General features: G+C 45.8%; 1 protein-coding gene across 1 annotated transcript in view; it reads right to left on the bottom strand.

Moving 5' to 3' along the window:
* Positions 1-7,267, bottom strand: part of Hsd17b2 (hydroxysteroid 17-beta dehydrogenase 2) — a 56,621-nt gene extending 49,354 nt beyond the window's left edge. Inside the window, exon 1 of the mRNA XM_051168745.1 lies at positions 6,802-7,267. Within this exon, the coding sequence (XP_051024702.1) occupies positions 6,802-7,069 (268 nt within the window). The 5' untranslated portion in view covers positions 7,070-7,267. The remainder of the gene's footprint in view (positions 1-6,801) is intronic.
* Positions 7,268-18,937: the final 11,670 nt, after the last annotated feature.

Genomic DNA, 18,937 nt, shown 5'->3' with positions numbered 1-18,937 from the left:
GGGTATGGCTCAGGGGTAGAGTTCATCTCTACCATGAAGTCCTGGGTTCAATTCCCAGCAACACATACACATGCACGCGCGCGCGCACACACACACACACATACACACCAGAACTTGGAAAGCTCTGATCATAGATCATTATTCTCTACTTTTACTCAATTTCTTTACCTTTTAATAATCTATTTTTAAATTCAAAAGAGCCCAAATCCCAAGGTGACACCAAGAGCATTCAACTTATAGAACCTCCACTGTAACTCCTAGAAGATGTCGCCATAACTTGGATCCTTCGTTTGGAACAATAAGAAGAAGAAAAAAAAGAGAGAGAGAGAGAGAGATCTTTGCTTAAAATAAATCTATTTCTCTTCCTGGATCCATCTTAGGTTGTATCAAGTTTTGAAATTTTCAATTTGTAAAATATCTAATAAAGCAAACTTTGTGGAGAGAGCCAGCTGAATGCATGGAGCAACTTACCTAAGCACTTTAGAATACTCTAGAAGCTACTTTGGATTCTTAAGGATGCTCTGCCTTTGTCAAGCCTTCCCCAGCTTCCCGCCCCTGCACATGCACACAAGACCTGCCCATGGTGGGCTGCAAAACACCATGGGTACTCCCCTGGTGGTACTTGCTCATCTCATAGCTGCAGTCAGGTGTAGCCATGTCTGTTGACTGGATTTTAAAGCATCTCAGATACACAGAATCAGTAGGGAACAATCAAGGTGCTTGAGAAAGACAAGTCTGACTGGTGAGAGCATGAAGGTGGAAATCAAAAGTTGCCTGCACTTGTGCCACCAAGCCCAGAAGGATCTGAGGATCAAGAGACACAGTCTCACATGAGCAGGGGGGCCGGGGATGCCCAGCCCAAGTGGGTCTAAGGTCAAGGGTTAGGAGGAGGACTGGTTGCATTGCATGCCCTTCAAAATCTCCTGCCCCATTGCTCCTAGAAAACAGATGATGGCCCACACCGTATTCTCAGTACATATTTATTGAGGCACTGGAGAAATGGCTCGGAAGTTAAGAACACTGGCTGCTGTTCCAGAGGACCCCTGTTTGAGTCCCAGCACCCAGGTCAGTAGGCTCACAAGAATTTATAACTGCAGTTCCAGAGACTCTGATAACATCTTCTGCCCTCTGCCAGAAACCTGAACACATGCACAAAGACAGACAGATACACACACACACACACACACACACACACAAATAAGTAAATCTTTTTTAAAAGATAGCTCCTCCTGAAGAATGACGCCCAAAGCTGACCTCTGACCTCCATACATATGCACCTGTACACATGTGAACACACGTACACACACACACACATTGAATAGATAAAAGACTGGTCCCTCTCTCTGTTTACACGTCATTTTTTCCTTTGCTTTGTTTTTTTCCTACTTTTTTTCTTCCTGACCACTCCTCAGACCTTCTTCTCGCCAGTCCAGCACACAGTTCTCTCACTGTCCCTGACCCCGATACCTCTGTACCTCTGCCTGTGAGAATATGCTGTGTGTGTCTAAGTAATATTTCCAGTCTACCGTGGAAAGCAGAAGAGGAAAATCTGCTAACAGAGGCCCAAAGACACATGATTCAAAAAACATGCTTGTGACAAATAAATGTCCCTGGAGCCCTTTCGTGTGTGCGCATGGGCTCATGGTTCACTTCTTCTTCCAGCAGCCAGCATCTACCACCCCAAGTCTGAGGGCTGTCCCCAGGGTGTTATAGTCACCACTGCTGATCACTGGAGGCCAAAGTGCTCCGAAGCTAAGTGGCAGAGAACAGCACTGCCCTTGTCTAATGTTTGACAGGAGTGGTGATAACAAAGACCACAGATTCCTGATAGCCAGTCTGGGCAGCTCTGAGAGGTGACTCACATCTGTGTAGGGTGACCAAGCTGAAGTGACCCTCAGAGGACTTCTTCACGTGGTCTCACCCTTTCTCTGCCCACCTTGCTCCTTGAAAACCTCTCTAAAAAAAGAAAGGAAGGAAGGAAGGAAGGAAGAAGGAAGGAAGGAAGGAAGGAAAATAAGAAAGGAAATCCCTGAAGAAAAAAAAAAACATTTTTTAAAGAAAGAAAAGAAAAGAAAAAGAAAAAAGAAAACCTCTCTAACCCTTGCCTTGGGGCCTTCCTATCAGAATCCAACCCTCAAGTGGGGTAGGCACTGGACCCAAGTCATGAGCTTCTGGCTTCAGATGTTTTTCCATCTTTTGGTGCTTGAGTGTTTTGTTTTGTTCTTTCAATCATACTGATCCGCTCTTCACCAATTTTACAGTCATTTAAAAACTCAAATGACCATTATAGTTTCAGGATACCTTGGAGACAAACATATTCAAACATTCTCTGCATGTTTAATATAATTAGATTGTTTCAGAGGCAAAGTAGCTTTGAATATCACAAGGAAATGAAACAAAGGACTCAAAGAGGGAAAGGATATTGTTGCAAAGTTGAGTTTGTAATTGTCCTTCACTTAGGACCGTAATTAAATAGAAACCAAAGTGAGCAGATCCATTTAATGTTATCTCTCTTTAAATAGCCCATGTTCATCTTTTGTTTTCCTTTTCTCAGCACTAGGAACGGAAGCTAGGGCCTCAGCCATATTCCCAGATCTTATTTTTCCTTTTTAGTTTGAGATAAAATTTTACTAGCTTGTAATCCCCTTGCCTCCACAGACCGAATAGTTGGGATTACAAACCTGTACCACCAGACTCAACTTCTTTCAAATTTTTGTTTGTTTGAGACAAGAGTCTTCTGTATCTGACCTCATGTATGTTCTGTATCCAAGGATGACCTTGAGCTCCCATACCGAGATTACAGGCATCAGCCACTGTGTCTTGATTCTCTCTTGAATATTTTTATGCCATGAAAAATTCCATGGCATCACCAAAAAAAAAAAAAAAATCTGTGTTCTCTACCCCAGCCCTTTACAAACTCTATACAGCTTCTTTCCTTCTTTCATTTACTTTTACAAAATACTTTCCCCCCAGTTTTTCCACCAGCCGCCATCGGGGTCTGAAGTGGGAGGAGCATGTTTGGACACTCAGCTCACTTGTCTTCCGGTAGCCTTTGCAGCTCTCTCCATGCTGCTTGGTGTTCCCCTGCAGCTGTCACCTCTTGCAGCTGTCACCTTTCACGGCTGTACGTTGCGACACTCAAAAGAGGTATGACGGATTGTGGCTGCTCTGGAGAGGTATCTATCTTAAGTAAGATTGTGCTGCTGACATTGTTTGGATTTCTGTCTATGCTTTAGTTTGGTTGGTTTGCGCTGTGGGAGACTGAGCTCAAGGCCTCTGGGTGCTAGGCCAGCACCGCAGCCTCGGAGCTGCATCCCCCTGCCTGCCGGGTGACTTCTTTCTAAAGTTTCTTTTTATTACTTTTAATTATGTGTAGGTGTGTTGGCATACACATGTGAGGTCAGAAGAGGGTGTCACATCCTCTAAGATAAAGTTACAGGTCATCGTGAGCCAGCCCACATGGATGCTGGGATTAGAACCAGGTCCTCTGCAGGAACTCTTGTTGTAAACCACTGAGCCATCATTGCAGCCACCACCTGTTTCAATCAGTTCTTGAAGGGGGGGGGGGGGGTTTGAGACAGGGTTTCTCTGTGTAGCTTTGACTGTCCTAGACTCAGTTTGTAGACCAGGCTGGCCTCAACCTCACAGCAATCCACCTGCCTCTGCCTCTGCCTCTGCCTCTGCCTCTGTCTCTGCCTTTGCCTCTGCCTCTGCCTCTGCCTCTGCCTCCCAAGTGCTGGGATTAAAGGTGTGTGCCACCACCATCATCTGTCTTGAAGAGCATTTTCAAGTAAAGGAACAATGCCTGTGATTTTTCCCACACTGTCACTTTCCTTCCTCTAGTCTATAGCCACTAAAAGTCAAGGCTGCCTGAAACAGTGCTTTTTAAACCCAGGGAGATTTCTTGGTGTGTGTGTGTGTGTGTGTGTGTGTGTGTGTGTGTGTGTGTGTGTGTGTTTTGTAGTTTGTTCTGGGACAATAAGATGGTTCAGCAAGTGAAGTGCTCACCAAGAAGCTTGAAAAGCTGAGTTCAAGCCCCTGGACGTACATGGTGGAAGGAGAGACCTGACTCCCAAAGCTGCTCACTGATCTCAACATGTGCACTGTGGTACACACACACACACACACACACACACACACACACACACACACACACACACACACACACATACACACACGCATATACACACAGACACACACACATACACATACACACACGGACACACATACACACATGGACATATACACACACGCGCGGACACACGGACACAAGTGCGCACACACACATGTAATTTAGGGCAGGAGAGGACAGCTCAAAGTAGTACTTCCTGCTGTTTGAGAGGACTCGAGTTCAGTTCCCATGGCAACATCAAGTCACAACCACCTATAAGTCCAGATCCAGGAGCTCTGATGCCCCTTCTGACCTTAGGGCAACAGCACTCAAGTGCATGTACTCCTCCCCCACATGCATACATAGATAAAAAATAACAATAAATCCTTTTTAAAAATCCTTTTAATGAGTTCAGATATCACAAATTTATTGTAACTTTGTCCATTTCATTTAGAGGTTTGGGTTTTGTTAGTTTGTGTGGTTGGCAGGTGTTTTGGTTTAGGGGTTTTTTGTTTTGTTTTGTTTTTGTTTTTGTTTCATTGTTGTTGTTGCTGTTCCTTAACTTGTTTGTTTTGGTTTGGTTTGTTTGTTTGTTTGCAGGGCTGGGGATTGAACCTGCACCTTAGCACATGCAAGGCAAGGTTCTCTACCCTTGACCTCCCACCCAAATCCTAAATTTTTCCATTTAGCAGAGATCTTGAACCCGCCCAGGGACAACGCCAAGCTTGTTTTTGCATTGTACAAATGACAGGAAATGGCATTTTAATGCCTCTCAAATATCTGTAGGCATGCTCTAACATTCCAAAGAAGTTCCCTTAGGGGCTAGTCCCCCGGGCTTGTGCCGTTGTCTTAACTTAGACACTGACAAGACAAACAAGCAGGAGTAAAGTCCTGTTTTCTCATCTGTCTCGGGAGCTGCTGGAACGGCCCCTCTCAAAGGTCAACTGGAGAAGTGTTGCACCTTAAAATGATCTCCTGGAGTCTCTGCCCCTCAGGGAGATTCTACAACTGGCAGGATGCCATAGCTATTGTATTTCCAGGATTGCTGAGGCTGGGGAGAGCTCTGGGGGTAAAGGACTTTTTACGCATGTCTGCCTGAGTTCAGATCCCAGCGCCCACATTTAAAAAAAAAACTAGGGGCAGTAGGAAAAGCTGAGGAGCCAAAACCAAGAGGATCTCTGGGGCTGACTCTCAAGCCAGTCTAACCAGTCGCTGAGCTCCAGAGTCAGTGAGAGACCTTGCCTTGAAGGATAAGATGGAGGGTGACTCAGGCAGCCAGACACCCAGGATCAACCTCTAATTTCTGATCGTTATAAAGACAGAGAGACAGAGAGCTGGACACATCTCCAGGGTACTTGACGGTTCTGTCTTCTTTAGTCCAACTGGGGAATGCAACGGCTACATTTGACCTGGACCGATGATTCCAGAATCCTGGGGTGCTTGCTCAGGTACAGAGACTGCCTTCTTCCCAGCCACTGGCCCTCTAAGGATTCAGGTGAACCCGAGGTCCCCAGATGCAGGCTTCCAGGTGACCCCAGGCACCCACACAGGAAATACCCCACTGACTGACTCCACTGTTCACTGTTAAACTCATGGAAGCTCATGTCCCGTACTTCCACACCCCGGCAAGAAGCAAACTGTACTCATGTCAAGAAAAAAATTGTGTTACTGGGTTCAAGGTAAAAGGCAAAAAATAGAAAAAGGGACAAGAACTTTAGAGTCCGTTTCTCAGTGAATCATCAGCCTGTGACTTTGCTCCCCACGGCAGCTAGGAGCCACAGCCAGAGGTCATGACTTCCCCATGCAGGGGTGACAACTTCCTCCCTAGATTACTGTACTGATGGCCTTTCCTTTTCTTTCCAGGCCTTTCTGGGTTAGGATAACTTTGGAGAATTCTAATTATAGCTTTATCCAAGCCCCAGCCTCACCAAACAAACCCGTTTTACAACTCAGAGGAATCTAATTTGGCTTCACACTTACTGTGGGATAACACACACAAAAGAAGAGAGAGAGAGGCCGGCAGTTCAGCTAATGAGCAGCAAGATTTGGGCATGCACTGCCAACTCTATGTAATTAAGAAGCACTAAGATAGTAATGACATGTAGAGAAAAGGTTCAAACAGGACAGGAGGTTCCTGATTCCTGATAGCAGCCAGGCAACTGCAGAGGTTCCAAGTGCACTGCAGTCCCTAGGCATATAGTATTGCCCCAAAGCTGGCCTGGCCACCTTCCTTACATACACAGGGTGGGGTGACCAGACCTGGAACCTAGATCAGTAGTCATCTCAGAACACCTAAGCCTGAAAAAAGCCCGCCGGCTGTTTCCTGGTACAGCGACACACAGGACATGATGCCGGTTTACTTATTAATATTTATTCCTAGGAAATTAACAAACTCATTGTATAGGCAGGTGCTCCTGACCAATTGTCGCTTTGCGTTTTCCCACTAGCCCCTTCCAAAAGCATTTCCAAATAAAAGGACACCAAAAATAAATAAATAAATAAATAAATAAATAAATAAATAAATAAAACAAAATAAAAATTAAATTAAATTTTAAAATGCAGCCTTGCATATGTGCTGTCTATCATTTACTCTAAGTATTTTACATTCAAGCCAAAACTGACAACATCCCGCCAAGACAGAGTCTCACGTCCTGCTTCCCATGACAACCCCAGCAACACCGACCACTAACCTGTCACCAGCACGGCCTTTTGATCCACGGGTAACAATTCTTGGTCGGATGAACTCACATACAGGAGAAGCAAGCAGCATAACGATAAGAGGAGCAGGCTGCAGAGGAGGGACAGGCCGAGCAGGCAAGCACCTCCCCAGAGGCCAGCAAGGCACCCCGCCTGCCTCTTCCACTGCCCTGGACTCTGGGATCTCCAGAGAAGCATGCCCCCCAGCGCGGCAGTAACAGCCAAGTAGAGCCATGCTGACTCAGAGCAAAACGGACTCATCTCTCCACTGGTCTTCTTTACTTGCTCTGGGCCAGTAAGTAGAGTGTGTGCAAAAGCTAGCTGGAGGCAGCCCGGCTTATATGGAGGGAGAGGCGAGAGGGGAGGGGGGAAACAACAGCCCCCGCACCCTTTGAACGAGCATGTTAAAGGTGGTAGTGATACAGGGAAACTGCTCCCAAAAGGTAATTTAAACTGTGCAGTGTGATATAAATACCTGCTCATTCCCCTAATGCAGTACACACACACACACACACACACACACACACACACACACACACACACACACACACACACACACACACAACTTGCTCCTAAGTAAACACACAGGTTTAACAATCTTCTCACCTGAGGGATGAATACACAAGTAATGATTGACAGATTGGAGTTATAAAAAGATGATCTCCTTTGGGAGGATGTGCCCCGTGTTGTGTTGTGCCTGTGTGTGTGTGTGTGTGTGTGTGTGTGTGTGTGTGTGTGTGTGTGTATGTGTGTGTCCCTGTGTTATCCAGGTAATCAATGAAGCTTGAAAGGTGAATTCTAAAAAGAATGCATCCCTGATTTGGCCCGTGGAGGAATCCTGCCAACTGAGACAGGCTAAGGTCTCAACGGACCAAGACGGAGAGACTCCTTAGCGGGTAGATGGGAGGTGCCTCTGTCTTGCCAGAGGGCAGTTGTGCCAGGGAGAGACCCTAGCAATGACAATAGAACTAAGAACAGTTGCCAGTACTTCCTTGTGACTAGGGCTAGGCTCAGTCCTGATTCTTCCTACTCTGTTCGGGGCTCTGTCCTGGGTGGGAGGACTCAGTCCCCGAAAACATGGTGCCCCTACAAAGTTTCTATTTCTGCAGCAATAACGAGAGAGGAAATCCGAGACTAGAGAGCTTAGGAGTCAAGCAGCTGATCCCTGATCCCACCCCCTGTCTGCCTTAGGTAAAACACAGGAAAACAGCCTGTCCAGGGCTAGTTCCTCCCCCCCCCCCCCCCCCGCCTGTCTCACAACTTATACAATCCTCTGTTAGACTCAGTTTGTAAACAAGAAAACTCAGGCTGGGAGAGGCTGCAATTATCCAAGGCGGGGGGGGGGGGGGGGGGGGGGGGTCTGACTCCACACACCTGTGACTCACCAGCTCCCAAGCCATCCTGTAAGGACTGGGGAGATACCTCAGTCCCTACACATATGTATCCAGGTACAATATACCATGTGCACATACACATGCACACGTGAGTGTGTGCTCCTGCACACTCATGCTTGAGTGAGCATACACACACACACACACACACACACACACACACGCAGACCACCAGTTGCACTTCTGGTAAAGGCCAGACACTGGGAAAACTGGAGAGAAGTGAGCTTACTTTGAGGTCACATGGCTCGTATTTAATCCCAATTCCAGGGCCCATTGTTGTTAAGGAGGAGGTAACCTTGCCTGAGAGACTTCCATTCCCTCCCCCTCTTTTCTCCTCACCTGTCAAATAGCAGTGTACTCCACCTGGAACCCCAGACAGGGCCTCAGAAAGGCTGCAGAATTGCATGTTCAAACAGAAAGAATAAAAGTCAAAAGGTATGCTAGAACACAGTGCCCCACAGAATACAGACTTGTCCCAGACTTGGTTCTAGAGCTAAGGTCCTGGGGGGGTCAGGAGTGCTGAGAGGAGTCTGGCACTGTGGCTGTAGAGAGAAACAGGGTTTGCTCAGGACTGAACCTATCGGTGTAGCCTGCAAGAAGACACGAGGGCCTCTGATGGGGAGTCAGGGAAATCAGCTTCCAGCTCAGATGGAAGGTTTGAGAGTCTGTCTGGTGCCAGTGTAGCTGTAAAAGGAGGCTGAGGTAGAAGACACTCCTTCCTGGACATAGGCTACTTCAAGACCCAAGGAGGACAGGCTAAGGAGCGGGGGAACCGGTGAGCTACACTGTGGGGGTGGGACCGTGACGAGAGTCAACAGAGCAAATATGACAGACCTGTGTGGGGTGGTGCCAAGTTACCTCCATTCCCAGCCTCATGGGCTCCTGAGGTAGAGAGCCATTGCTGGCTCTAGACCAGGACGTTTAGAGCAGTAAGGCTGCAGAGTTCCCTGACTAGCCCCAATCAGTTCCTATCCTTCCACAGATGGCATTCATACCATCCTGGTACTGACTGTGCAGACAGACTTTTGATGACAATGGTTTCCCACCATTGATAAATGGTTTTCCACATGGACATATAGGACTAGCTTTGGTTCTTTCCTGGGGACCTTGGTACATGTGGCTTCTGTACTGGAGCTGGCCCAAACATGTTTGTGGGCTTTTTCCTACAGGCTCATGTTCCTGTAAGACTGGGTGATCCTTCTTCTGCTGGGGGGAGGGGGAATCTGCCTCTGTGCAACACAGAAATTCAAGCGTAGGTATTTCTCAACTTAAGATTAAAAGGGGGGTGCTGTACAATGGCCCCACTATTTAAGGCTTTGGGCAAGCTGCCTGCCTGCCATTCTGGGCCCTGTTTCTTACTTAATAAAATGGGGGTTGTGGCCGGGTGGTGGTGGCACACACCTTTAATCCCAGCACTTGGGAGGCAGAGGCAGGTGGATCACTGTGAGTTCGAGGCCAGCCTGGTCTACAAAGTGAGTCTAGGATAGTCAAGGCTACACAGTGAAACCCTGTCTTGAAAAACCAAAAAAATAAATAAAATAAAATAAAATAAAATAAAATGGGGGCTGGACTAGTCCTCCTCCATTAGGACATTTTGAAATGTGAAGGACCTAATTTTTACACCATGCCAGCCGGATACTGGTGCACAGTCATAAGGAAAAGTCATTTCCCTTATCATGTGGGCTCTCAAGGCTGTCCTTGCATGGTTAGTATCCTATATCTGGCAAGCTTTTGCCCAGCTTCCCAAGGAGAAGGATATGGATGGTTAGATCAAGTCTTTCTTGCTAATGATGTCCTGGGTCGGTGTGCTTTGACCTTCTGCGGCTGGAGAAGCCGTTTTGAAGACACTTTCTAAAGAGGGCAACTTAATCTATTGGTTGCTTTTTTCATTCATGGGACAAAAAAGAAAAGAAAAGAAATAGAAAAAGAAACTGACAAGAAGCAATTTAAGGAGCAAATGATCTGTACTGGCACAGAGTGTGAGGGACAGAGGGTCCATTATGATGGGGAAGGTACCAGCGGCAGGAACATGAGGCAGCTGGTCACATGGCATCCACAGTCGGGAAGCAGAGAGAGATGCATGCTGGTGCTCAGCTCGGTTTCTCCTTTTTCTTCAGTCTGGGACCCCATCCCTGGGCTGACACTGCCCACATTCACCATGGGCCCTCCCGCCTCAGCTAAACCTTTCTGGAAACACCTTCAGTAACACACCCAGAGGTTGTGTTTTTATAGCTGTCAGAGTAGACACTGGAACTGAACCATCACATTTACCAAAGGAGAAGATTTCTGAAACTAGGCAACAACAGAAGTGTTAAGAACCTTCAAGTGTAAAAAAATAAAAATACATAAATAAATACATAAATAAATAAATAAAATTTAATTAAAAAAAAAAAAAAAGGAACCTTCAAGTGGAAACTACAACTATAATACTCTTGGTTGGTATCCGTGACTCTGGAGCGTAGAGTGCAGTCTGTAGAAATGACTCACCTTCTAGAGTGGGGATTCCCTCTGAAACAGCCCCACCAAGTGGCCATCTTCATTACTGCCAGGGCACCTCTGAGCCCCTTCATGGCTCCTGAAGACACTGTCCAGGTTTGGGTAGCTCTGGACATGACAGGTCTCTCTGGCGCACTACATCTGGTGCACTTGTTTTCCTCTCCCACACAAATAGATGTCTTCCAGATGTCTGAACCCAGCAGCTGTTCCAACAGATAGCCCTTCGTCCTCTCAAATGTCCCTTAGATGGGTAGAATATGTGTGACCCGGTGTTGAGCAAAGTCCCAACACCACTGAAAGGACGGCATTGCACCCACTGGGTACCATTTTGATATAGTTAATGGCGCACGGGGAGTCACAGAACACAGACAGCTCGTGTATCAGTGTGACCCTGACCCAAAGGTCAACGTAAGGGCAGGCTGGTACAAGACATAATGTAATCTCAGAGATTTGGGGGCAATATCATTGAGAACATGGGCTTTTTGAGCACCCAGTGGATAGTGCATATTTTATGTATTCAACTGTAATTGTACAAATGTTACATTTTATGTACTTCTTTATTTCACACAGCGAGGAATGAAAGTGGATGCCTCACGAGTGTAAGGCCCTGAGGCCAGATCTCCAGAACGGATGTAAGAACCTGGGCGTGAAGGCTTGTGTTTGTAATTCCAGCACTAGAGAGGCAAAGTCGGGGGATTCCTCCAGCTCACTGGTCAGCCAGCCCAGCCATGTTAGTGTGCTCTAGATTCAGTGGGAGACACCGCCATAGAAAATAGTGTAGAGCGATTGCAGAGGACCCAGCTATAGATCTCCGGCCTCCAGACTCATGTATACATATATGCGTGTGCACCTGTATGTATGTATGCATACACACACAGACTCACGCATACAGAAACATGTATACACACATACACTACACCCACCACTACCCATGGAAAAACTAAGTGAAATTCCAGGTGTTATAGGTATTTTCATATCATTTTTAACCTTTTGTTCTAAACCATAATACGTATGAAGTTGTCCAAAATGTAAGTGGGTAAATAATTATGCATCCATGGTGACTCCCTCCTCCCCCCTCCTCCTCCCTTCCCCCTCCTCCCTCCGCTCTCTCCCTCCCTCCCCCCTCCCCCCAAGAGGAAGGCAGAGAGAATACTTTTGTAAAATCCAATTTGAGGGGCTGAATAAATGGCTCAGTGGTTAAGAGCACTTGCTGCTCTTATAAAGGATCCAAGTTCAATTCCCAATACCCACATTAGGCACTCACAACCATCTATAACCCCAGATCCTGGGGCTCTAACACCTTTTTTTTTTTTTGCAGGCACCCATATACACGCGTGCATGCACGTGTGTGCGCACACACACACACACACACACACACACACACACACACACACACGAAAACAAAATGAATCTTTTTAAAAATAATAATGGCATTTGATTCATTTACACTTAATGTAAATATCAGTTTCTTTCATTCAAATCTATTATCTGACTGTTTGAACATTCGCTATAACTTTCCTACTTTCTTGCATGAGTCTCTTGGATGAGTTGGTTTTTTTTTTAATTGCTCTATACTCCTCTCCCTCCTCCAATTATGTTGACATTTCTAAGGTATTTGCATTTCTTTTAATGATTGTGGAGAAGTCTGTGAAAGTTCATCATGACCTGGTGTGCTTGTTCCATTTCCAGATAAGCCAGAACCTTTGAATACTCAGAGGCCGTGAGGGCACTGGCCAGCAGCACAGCATGGCTCAGAAGACACCAAGCGCTTCTTGTCTACACGCCCAGCACCGCACGGGAAAATCCTTTTCTTCTCTTGTTTTAAATATCTATGATGAAGAAGATTTGATGAAGACATAACAGTCAGAGAAAATAGATTCATTCTTTGTTTTTGCTCTGTTCTAGGGATGGAGTCCAGAGCTTTGCTTGTGCTTCCACTGAGCCACACCCCTAGACCCTCACTAGGGGATTCAAGACAGGCACACTGCCACTGAGCCACTCTAACATGCCACTGGATCATAAATTCTAATTATCCAGACACGTCAAATCTGATTGCCTTTTGGGGGTTTCTTTTTATACAGTCAACAATTGTTAGATTTTCCTATCAACTTATTACTTCTTGTTGCCTCCAAGCTTACTGCCAAAATCACTTTTCCCTTCGTGTTTCCTGAAGGTCAGGGCTTTGGGATGAGATTGCTCAGTTTCTGTCTTGTGGAAAATGTCAACTCATCTTCTCCTTTTAAAGGATATTTTCACTGGGTATAGAATTCCCAGTTGGCAACTGTCCTTTTTCTGAGTTTTGATGCTTTTGAGGAAAATGTGAAAATATTTAAACTTGCTTTGTTTCACAAACTCTTTTGAAAGTGTGTGTGTGTGTGTGTGTGTGTGCGTGCATATGTATGTGTGTGCACAGGTGTGTACTTGTGCATGTATGCATGTGTGTACGTGTATATATGTGTTTGTGCATGTGTGTGTATGTGCACGCATGTGTGCATGTGTCTAAATGCAGATGGGTGTGAACTACAGCTTAAAAGTAAAAATAAGAGGACAAACTCCACTGTTGGTTCTTGCCTCCCACCTTGTTTGAGACACTGCCTATTTGTTGTCCATCTGCCGTATACGCCAGGCTAGCTGGCCCGTGAACTTCAGCGTGTTCTCACACTTGCCATCTCTCAGTAGAAGAACAAGTGCTACAGATGTACACCACTACATCTGGGCTCTGTGTGGATCCTAGGAATCCAAACTCAGGTCCTCAGACTTATACTATGCCATGAATATTTTTTCTTTTCTTTTCTTTTCTTTTCTTTTTTTTTTTTTTTTTTTTTTTTTTTTTTTTTTTTTTTTTGGCCAACTTGACACAAGCCCAGCTAATACCTGGGAAGAGATTATCTCAATAAGGAATCCACTTCTATCAAGTTGCCCTGTGGGCTTGTCTGTGGAGACATTTTCCACAGACCACTATGGGCAGTGCTATCCCTGGGCAGGTGAGCCTGGGCTACATAAGAAAGCTAGCTGAGCTGAGTAAGCCAGGGGAAGCAGGCCAGTAAGTGGCATTCCTTTGTTTCCTGCCTCGAGGCTCCTGCCTTGAATTCCTGGCATGGCTTACCTCGGACTGTGGCCTGTAAACTGTAAGCCACATAAATCCTTTCCTCCTCAAGTTGCTTTCGGTTCTGATGTTTATCACAGTGACCAAAAGCAAATGAGAATTCATGCCAACACGCTGGAGATAAATCACCTCCCTGGCCTTGCTTCACAAACTACAAGAGGTTTGATCCCAATGAGTTCGTCTGTCATTTCCACAAAGAACATTCCTAAGCCTTTCTAAAACCCCTTGTGGTAAAATTCAGTCCTTGTTCTTGTAAAGTATTTTTCTTGTATTAAAATGAAACCCTTGAAGTTGTACGTTGCTAAGATTAGTCCCGGATCTCCCTTGCAGCACCATGTTTTAGAGGAGCCCAAAGATCCTTACCGCCCAACGACTGTGTTTGTTTCCATTTTGTAGACGTGTGTTGCTCTACCACCAAGCTACACCCTCGGCCCCTTTCATAGCCTTCTCTAAGCATTTAAGTGGGACGTGCTTTCAGCCAACATTCACTGATAACGATGACATGCCTTTCGATTGTAAGAGTTAGGACCCGGGCCTTGAGCTAGGCTCTCTGCCACCGAGCCATCTCTCCAGCCCCAGGTACTGAATGAAGAATGCAAGGAGAATAGGCGCACGCCTTTAATCCCAGCACTCGGGAGGCTGAGGCAGGTGGATCTCTGTGAGTTCGAGGTCAGCCTGGTCTACAAAGTGAGTCTAGGACAGCCAAGGCTACACAGAGAAACCTTGTCTCGAAAAAAAAAAAAAAAGAAAGAAACATAATACTTGCTCTCAGCAAGCTTACGGTGCAGGAAGGGAGAAAGGTTGAAAACTGATCAGTTAATAAACAAGCACGGCCTTGGCATGGGAGGCTTTTTTTTTTGCAAGCTGGTGTTGATCATAGAATATGGCTTTACTTTACTTTGCCGGGTGATTTTGTCAAATCCCTGGCTAGAGTGCATAGTCGCTAAGTTTACCCATTCTGTTAGCAGTGTCTTTTCGTCAGTCTGTCAGAACACAGAAACCAGCTAAAGGACTTATCTGCTTATTGGATCATTGTGTCAACTCCTGGTGACCTCCACTCCACCTCTCTCTCTACCCTGCCCTCCCTCCCTCCTTTTCCCTCCCTCCCCCTTCCCACTCTTCCTCCCTCTTTCTCTGAGCCTCTCTTTCCCTCCGTGTGTGTGTGTGTGTGTGTGTGTGTGTGTGTGTGTGTGTGTGTTCTTTCTTTAAAGTCAGTGACAATTTATATTGCCAGTGTCTAGGTTTGGGGTCTTTTTTTGTTTTGATTTGACTTGGGTTGGTTTTTGTTTTGTTTTGCTCTTTCTATGTATTCTTCCTGGAAAACTTTGCCCTGATCAGAGGTGATAATGTCCCTGGACTTTAACTAAGTACACTGGACTTCAGCTTAATGGTAAAACTTCTTAGATCCACAGTGCTTGTGACCCCAGTGGAATAAAGGTGCTGTGGGGACAGGTACTTACTGCAAGTAGACGTGAGAGGGGACCATCAGAACAGGAAAAGTCTAGCGAGCAACCACCCCATAATGTTCATTGCACCACTCGGCCTGCCTGTTCCTGTCCACCCTATCACTTAGGGCCTGTTCCTGATCTGTAAAGTCATTGGGTGCTTTCTCTCAGTGGGGATGGGTTGGAGGGCAGGCAAGCCTAAGAGTCTGGGTAGAAACTGGAGTGAAAAGTGTGGCCACCAAAATACTGGCTTTTCCCTCCCTACTGAGGTAGTCCCAAGTCTCCACAACAGGCCCCGAGGACTGCAGGACACACCTGCTTGGGTCCAGATGCCACCTGCTTGAGGCTGAACTCACATTGGAGTGAGGTGACCAAAGAACCCAAAAGTTTCAATTCATGACTACACTCAGAGACAATGAGTATTGGTACATAGAGATGTGTGTGTGTGAGTGTGTGTGTGTGTGTGTGTGTGTGTAGGTGTAGGTATTTATGTATATGTACATGTCTGTCTATAATTTGTGGGGATATAGTTATATATGTGCACATGTCTGTTTGAGGAATAAATACATATTTTAGCATGTGTGAATGTGTGGCAGGGAAAGTATTGCTTGTGTGCCTTCATATATATGTGCAGAGCAGAATGGTAGGTACATATGCATATCCACACATGTATGGTGGGTATGTGAGCATAGTATGTATGTATGTGTGTAAGTATGGATATGAGTCTCTGGGTGTTTATGTTGAGTAGAAAGATACAGCAAATAGTAAACATGTCTTTTTGTGGGCATATGTGCACATATGTGTGTAGATATATAGATCTGTGCATGTGCACACGTGCATAGGTATGTAGGCATCTGTGTGTTTTGGTGTAGAAATGTGTGACATATAATGGGGGTTCTATTTGTATTGGTATGCATGCATGCATGCATATGTTTGTGTACATGGGCACATACATGGAGACCGTAAGTCACCACTTGGTCCATCTCCAAGAATCCTCCTCATGGCTGACAGGCCAGAGACGACTGTGGACGATTAGTGTACTCTCCATTCCAGATGTTCAGCATGTCCTTAGGCTGCTAGCTGGAGAGCATATGAATAATTTCTTCTTTGTTTGTCACCTATGCTCATTGCTGGTCAAACACTTAGTACAGAGGCTAGAACAGGGTCCCAGTGGGTAACTTCGAAACTTCAGAAACCTCGAAAGCCAGATCAGCTGCAAAAATCACCCTGGCTTACATTTTTTTCTGCCTTGGTGATGGCCGCTGACTGCGCTTTCGGTGGGAACCACGCATGTGAACTTTTACCTCTGTGAGTTGAATACCTTTGTTAATCCGCAAATAAAGCAATGGCTGAGGAGTGGAGCAAGCCCTGCCACTAGACAGCAATGCACTCTCCAGATCGTCGGCTTTAAATCCACCGTCTTTCCCATCCGCAGTTACTGAGGGCCCATGGTAGGCTGAAGCTTGTGCAATCAATCACTGTCCTTCCCTGTTCAAGTGTGTGAGAGAGCAAGACGCACACTGGCGTACGCCACCCAGGCTACCCCAATGTTACGAGTCAGAACAGGAGTGTGAGTGGAAAGCCAGTTTGAAGACCTCAAGTTTTATTCTGACTTAGCCACGTGGAGACTAACAAAGGTCCCCCACTTATCTACCTCCACTTTGCGTGAGTAAAGGAGGACAGCAACATCCATTTTTTTTAAAAAAAAATTGTTCTGCCTACACGTTCAGATGTTTCTCTTTTCTGAGTCTCCGCCTTACGTTTCTTGGATTTCATAGCCACTGTCCCTCCTTCCAAGAGCATGGCAAAAGAGTTAGACTTCTACCCAGGCCAGAGGGGAAGATGGATGCACATCTTGCTAGCTCCTTCCGGTGATGGGGGCAGGGAAGTAGATTCACAGCGCCTTCTGTGTTAGACGCATGTTTGTGCAGCCATTTGTCCAGGTAGGGATGGCAATGGGCTGTGGCATCTCCGAGAAGCTCTGGGCACAAGCCGACTCCACTTTTAACTTTTCCCTGGGGAGATGAAGGCCATCAGTGAGGGCACTGTACTGGGTTTCTATAAGACCAAAGTGACTTTATTACAATGTTGTCTTTTGAGTGTATAGCTTTCCTTTTTGTTTTAACATGAAACTCTCTCTCTCTCTCTCTCTCTCTCTCTCTCTCTCTCTCTCACTCACTCTGTGTGTATGTGTGTAACATGTGCATTGAGTGTGGCATATGCACATATGTGTGCATACCCAGTAGCTAAGAGAGGACATTAGGTCTCTGGTTCTGTTCTACCACTCTCTATCTTATTCCTTTGAGGCAGGGTCTCTCCATGAACCTGGAGCTAGCAAGTCCCACAGATCCTCCTGTCCCTGCCTCCCACAGTGCTTGGGTTACAGGTGCAGGTGTAGTCACGTCTGTATTTTCACATGGGAGCTGAGGATTAGAATTAAGGTCCTCGTGGTTGAAAAGCAACAAATCTCCCACTGAACCATCTCTACAACCCCCAAATACCTTTGACTATATGGAATTACAAGAATAGGAGATCACTATTTAGGGTCATTGCTACTTTGACAACCTAACTTGACAAAACTGAATGCCAGCATACTTACATGATTCCTTCAGCTGTGGTCTGAAAGGTTACCATTGTTCAAAAATACAAGGCTCTCAACAGCACGTACAATGGTTCAAGTCAGCTAAGCTTTCATGTCTGCTACTTACTCAACAGTGAGGTCTCACTCCCCGCTATGAGCCCCAGCCTACTCCACAACAATTGAGACATACAATAACATCAGGTTGGCTCGTCTTTACTGTCAACTTGACTTTTTTTTTTTTTTTAATCCCCATGGAAACACATCTGGGTGGATCTCTGAAGGTGTTTCCAAAAAGGGTGAACTGAGAATGGAAGACCCACCCTGAGTGTAGGCAACATTATCCATAAGATGGAGTCTAGGGCTGAATAAAAAATGGAGAAAGAGACATGAGCACCAACATTGGCCTCTCTCCGCTTCTGGCTGTGGGTGTGATGCAATCGTAGCCATGGCTTCACCACCATAACAGACTTTATCCTCAAATAATGAGGCAGAATAAACCCTCCTCCCTCCCCGCTTCCCTCCCTTCAGTTCCTTGCCTCTTCCTTTCTTCCTCTCTTTCTTCCTTCAGTCGCTTTTGTCAGATGTTTTTCTTTCCCCACAGAGATTAAAAAAAAAAAAAAAAGCAACCAACATAAGCACGTGCCTTATCTTGCCCACAAGGATAGTCTAGGTAAAAAGATGCTTGGTTTTCAAAGGCATCTTTTGTCTGAGGGGTCCTTTCTATCTCAACAAAAGCTCTTGCACCATCCGTCCTTCTCCCTACTTTCCCTCCCTCTTTCTTGAACCTTGAACGCTGAAGAAATAATACCACAATGAGGAAAACAAAACTCTAATCCTGTTTTTCTCTGGTAGCCATGGCTCCAGGCCTGAGTCTCCTGAAGGAAGCTGAAGCCTGGTGTGAAATGATTAGAGGTAAGGCATTTTAAAACTTGGGAGCACAGCTGAATACCAAAACTGTATCAAACCATAAGCCAGATGTTCCCAGAACTTTTCATCCATATTTTTTTTCTGCCCGAAGGAGAAGTTGTCGTTCATGAAGGAAACAGGGAGCAGAAATTGCTATCACAAAACAGCAATTCATGGTTCGTGGTTATTTAAAATGAGCCCATT

This window comes from Acomys russatus, chromosome 26, assembly GCF_903995435.1.
Source record: "Acomys russatus chromosome 26, mAcoRus1.1, whole genome shotgun sequence".
Lineage (NCBI taxonomy): Eukaryota > Metazoa > Chordata > Mammalia > Rodentia > Muridae > Acomys > Acomys russatus.
Note: the sequence above shows the minus strand (reverse complement) of the source record. Positions and strands in the feature narration are given on the sequence as shown.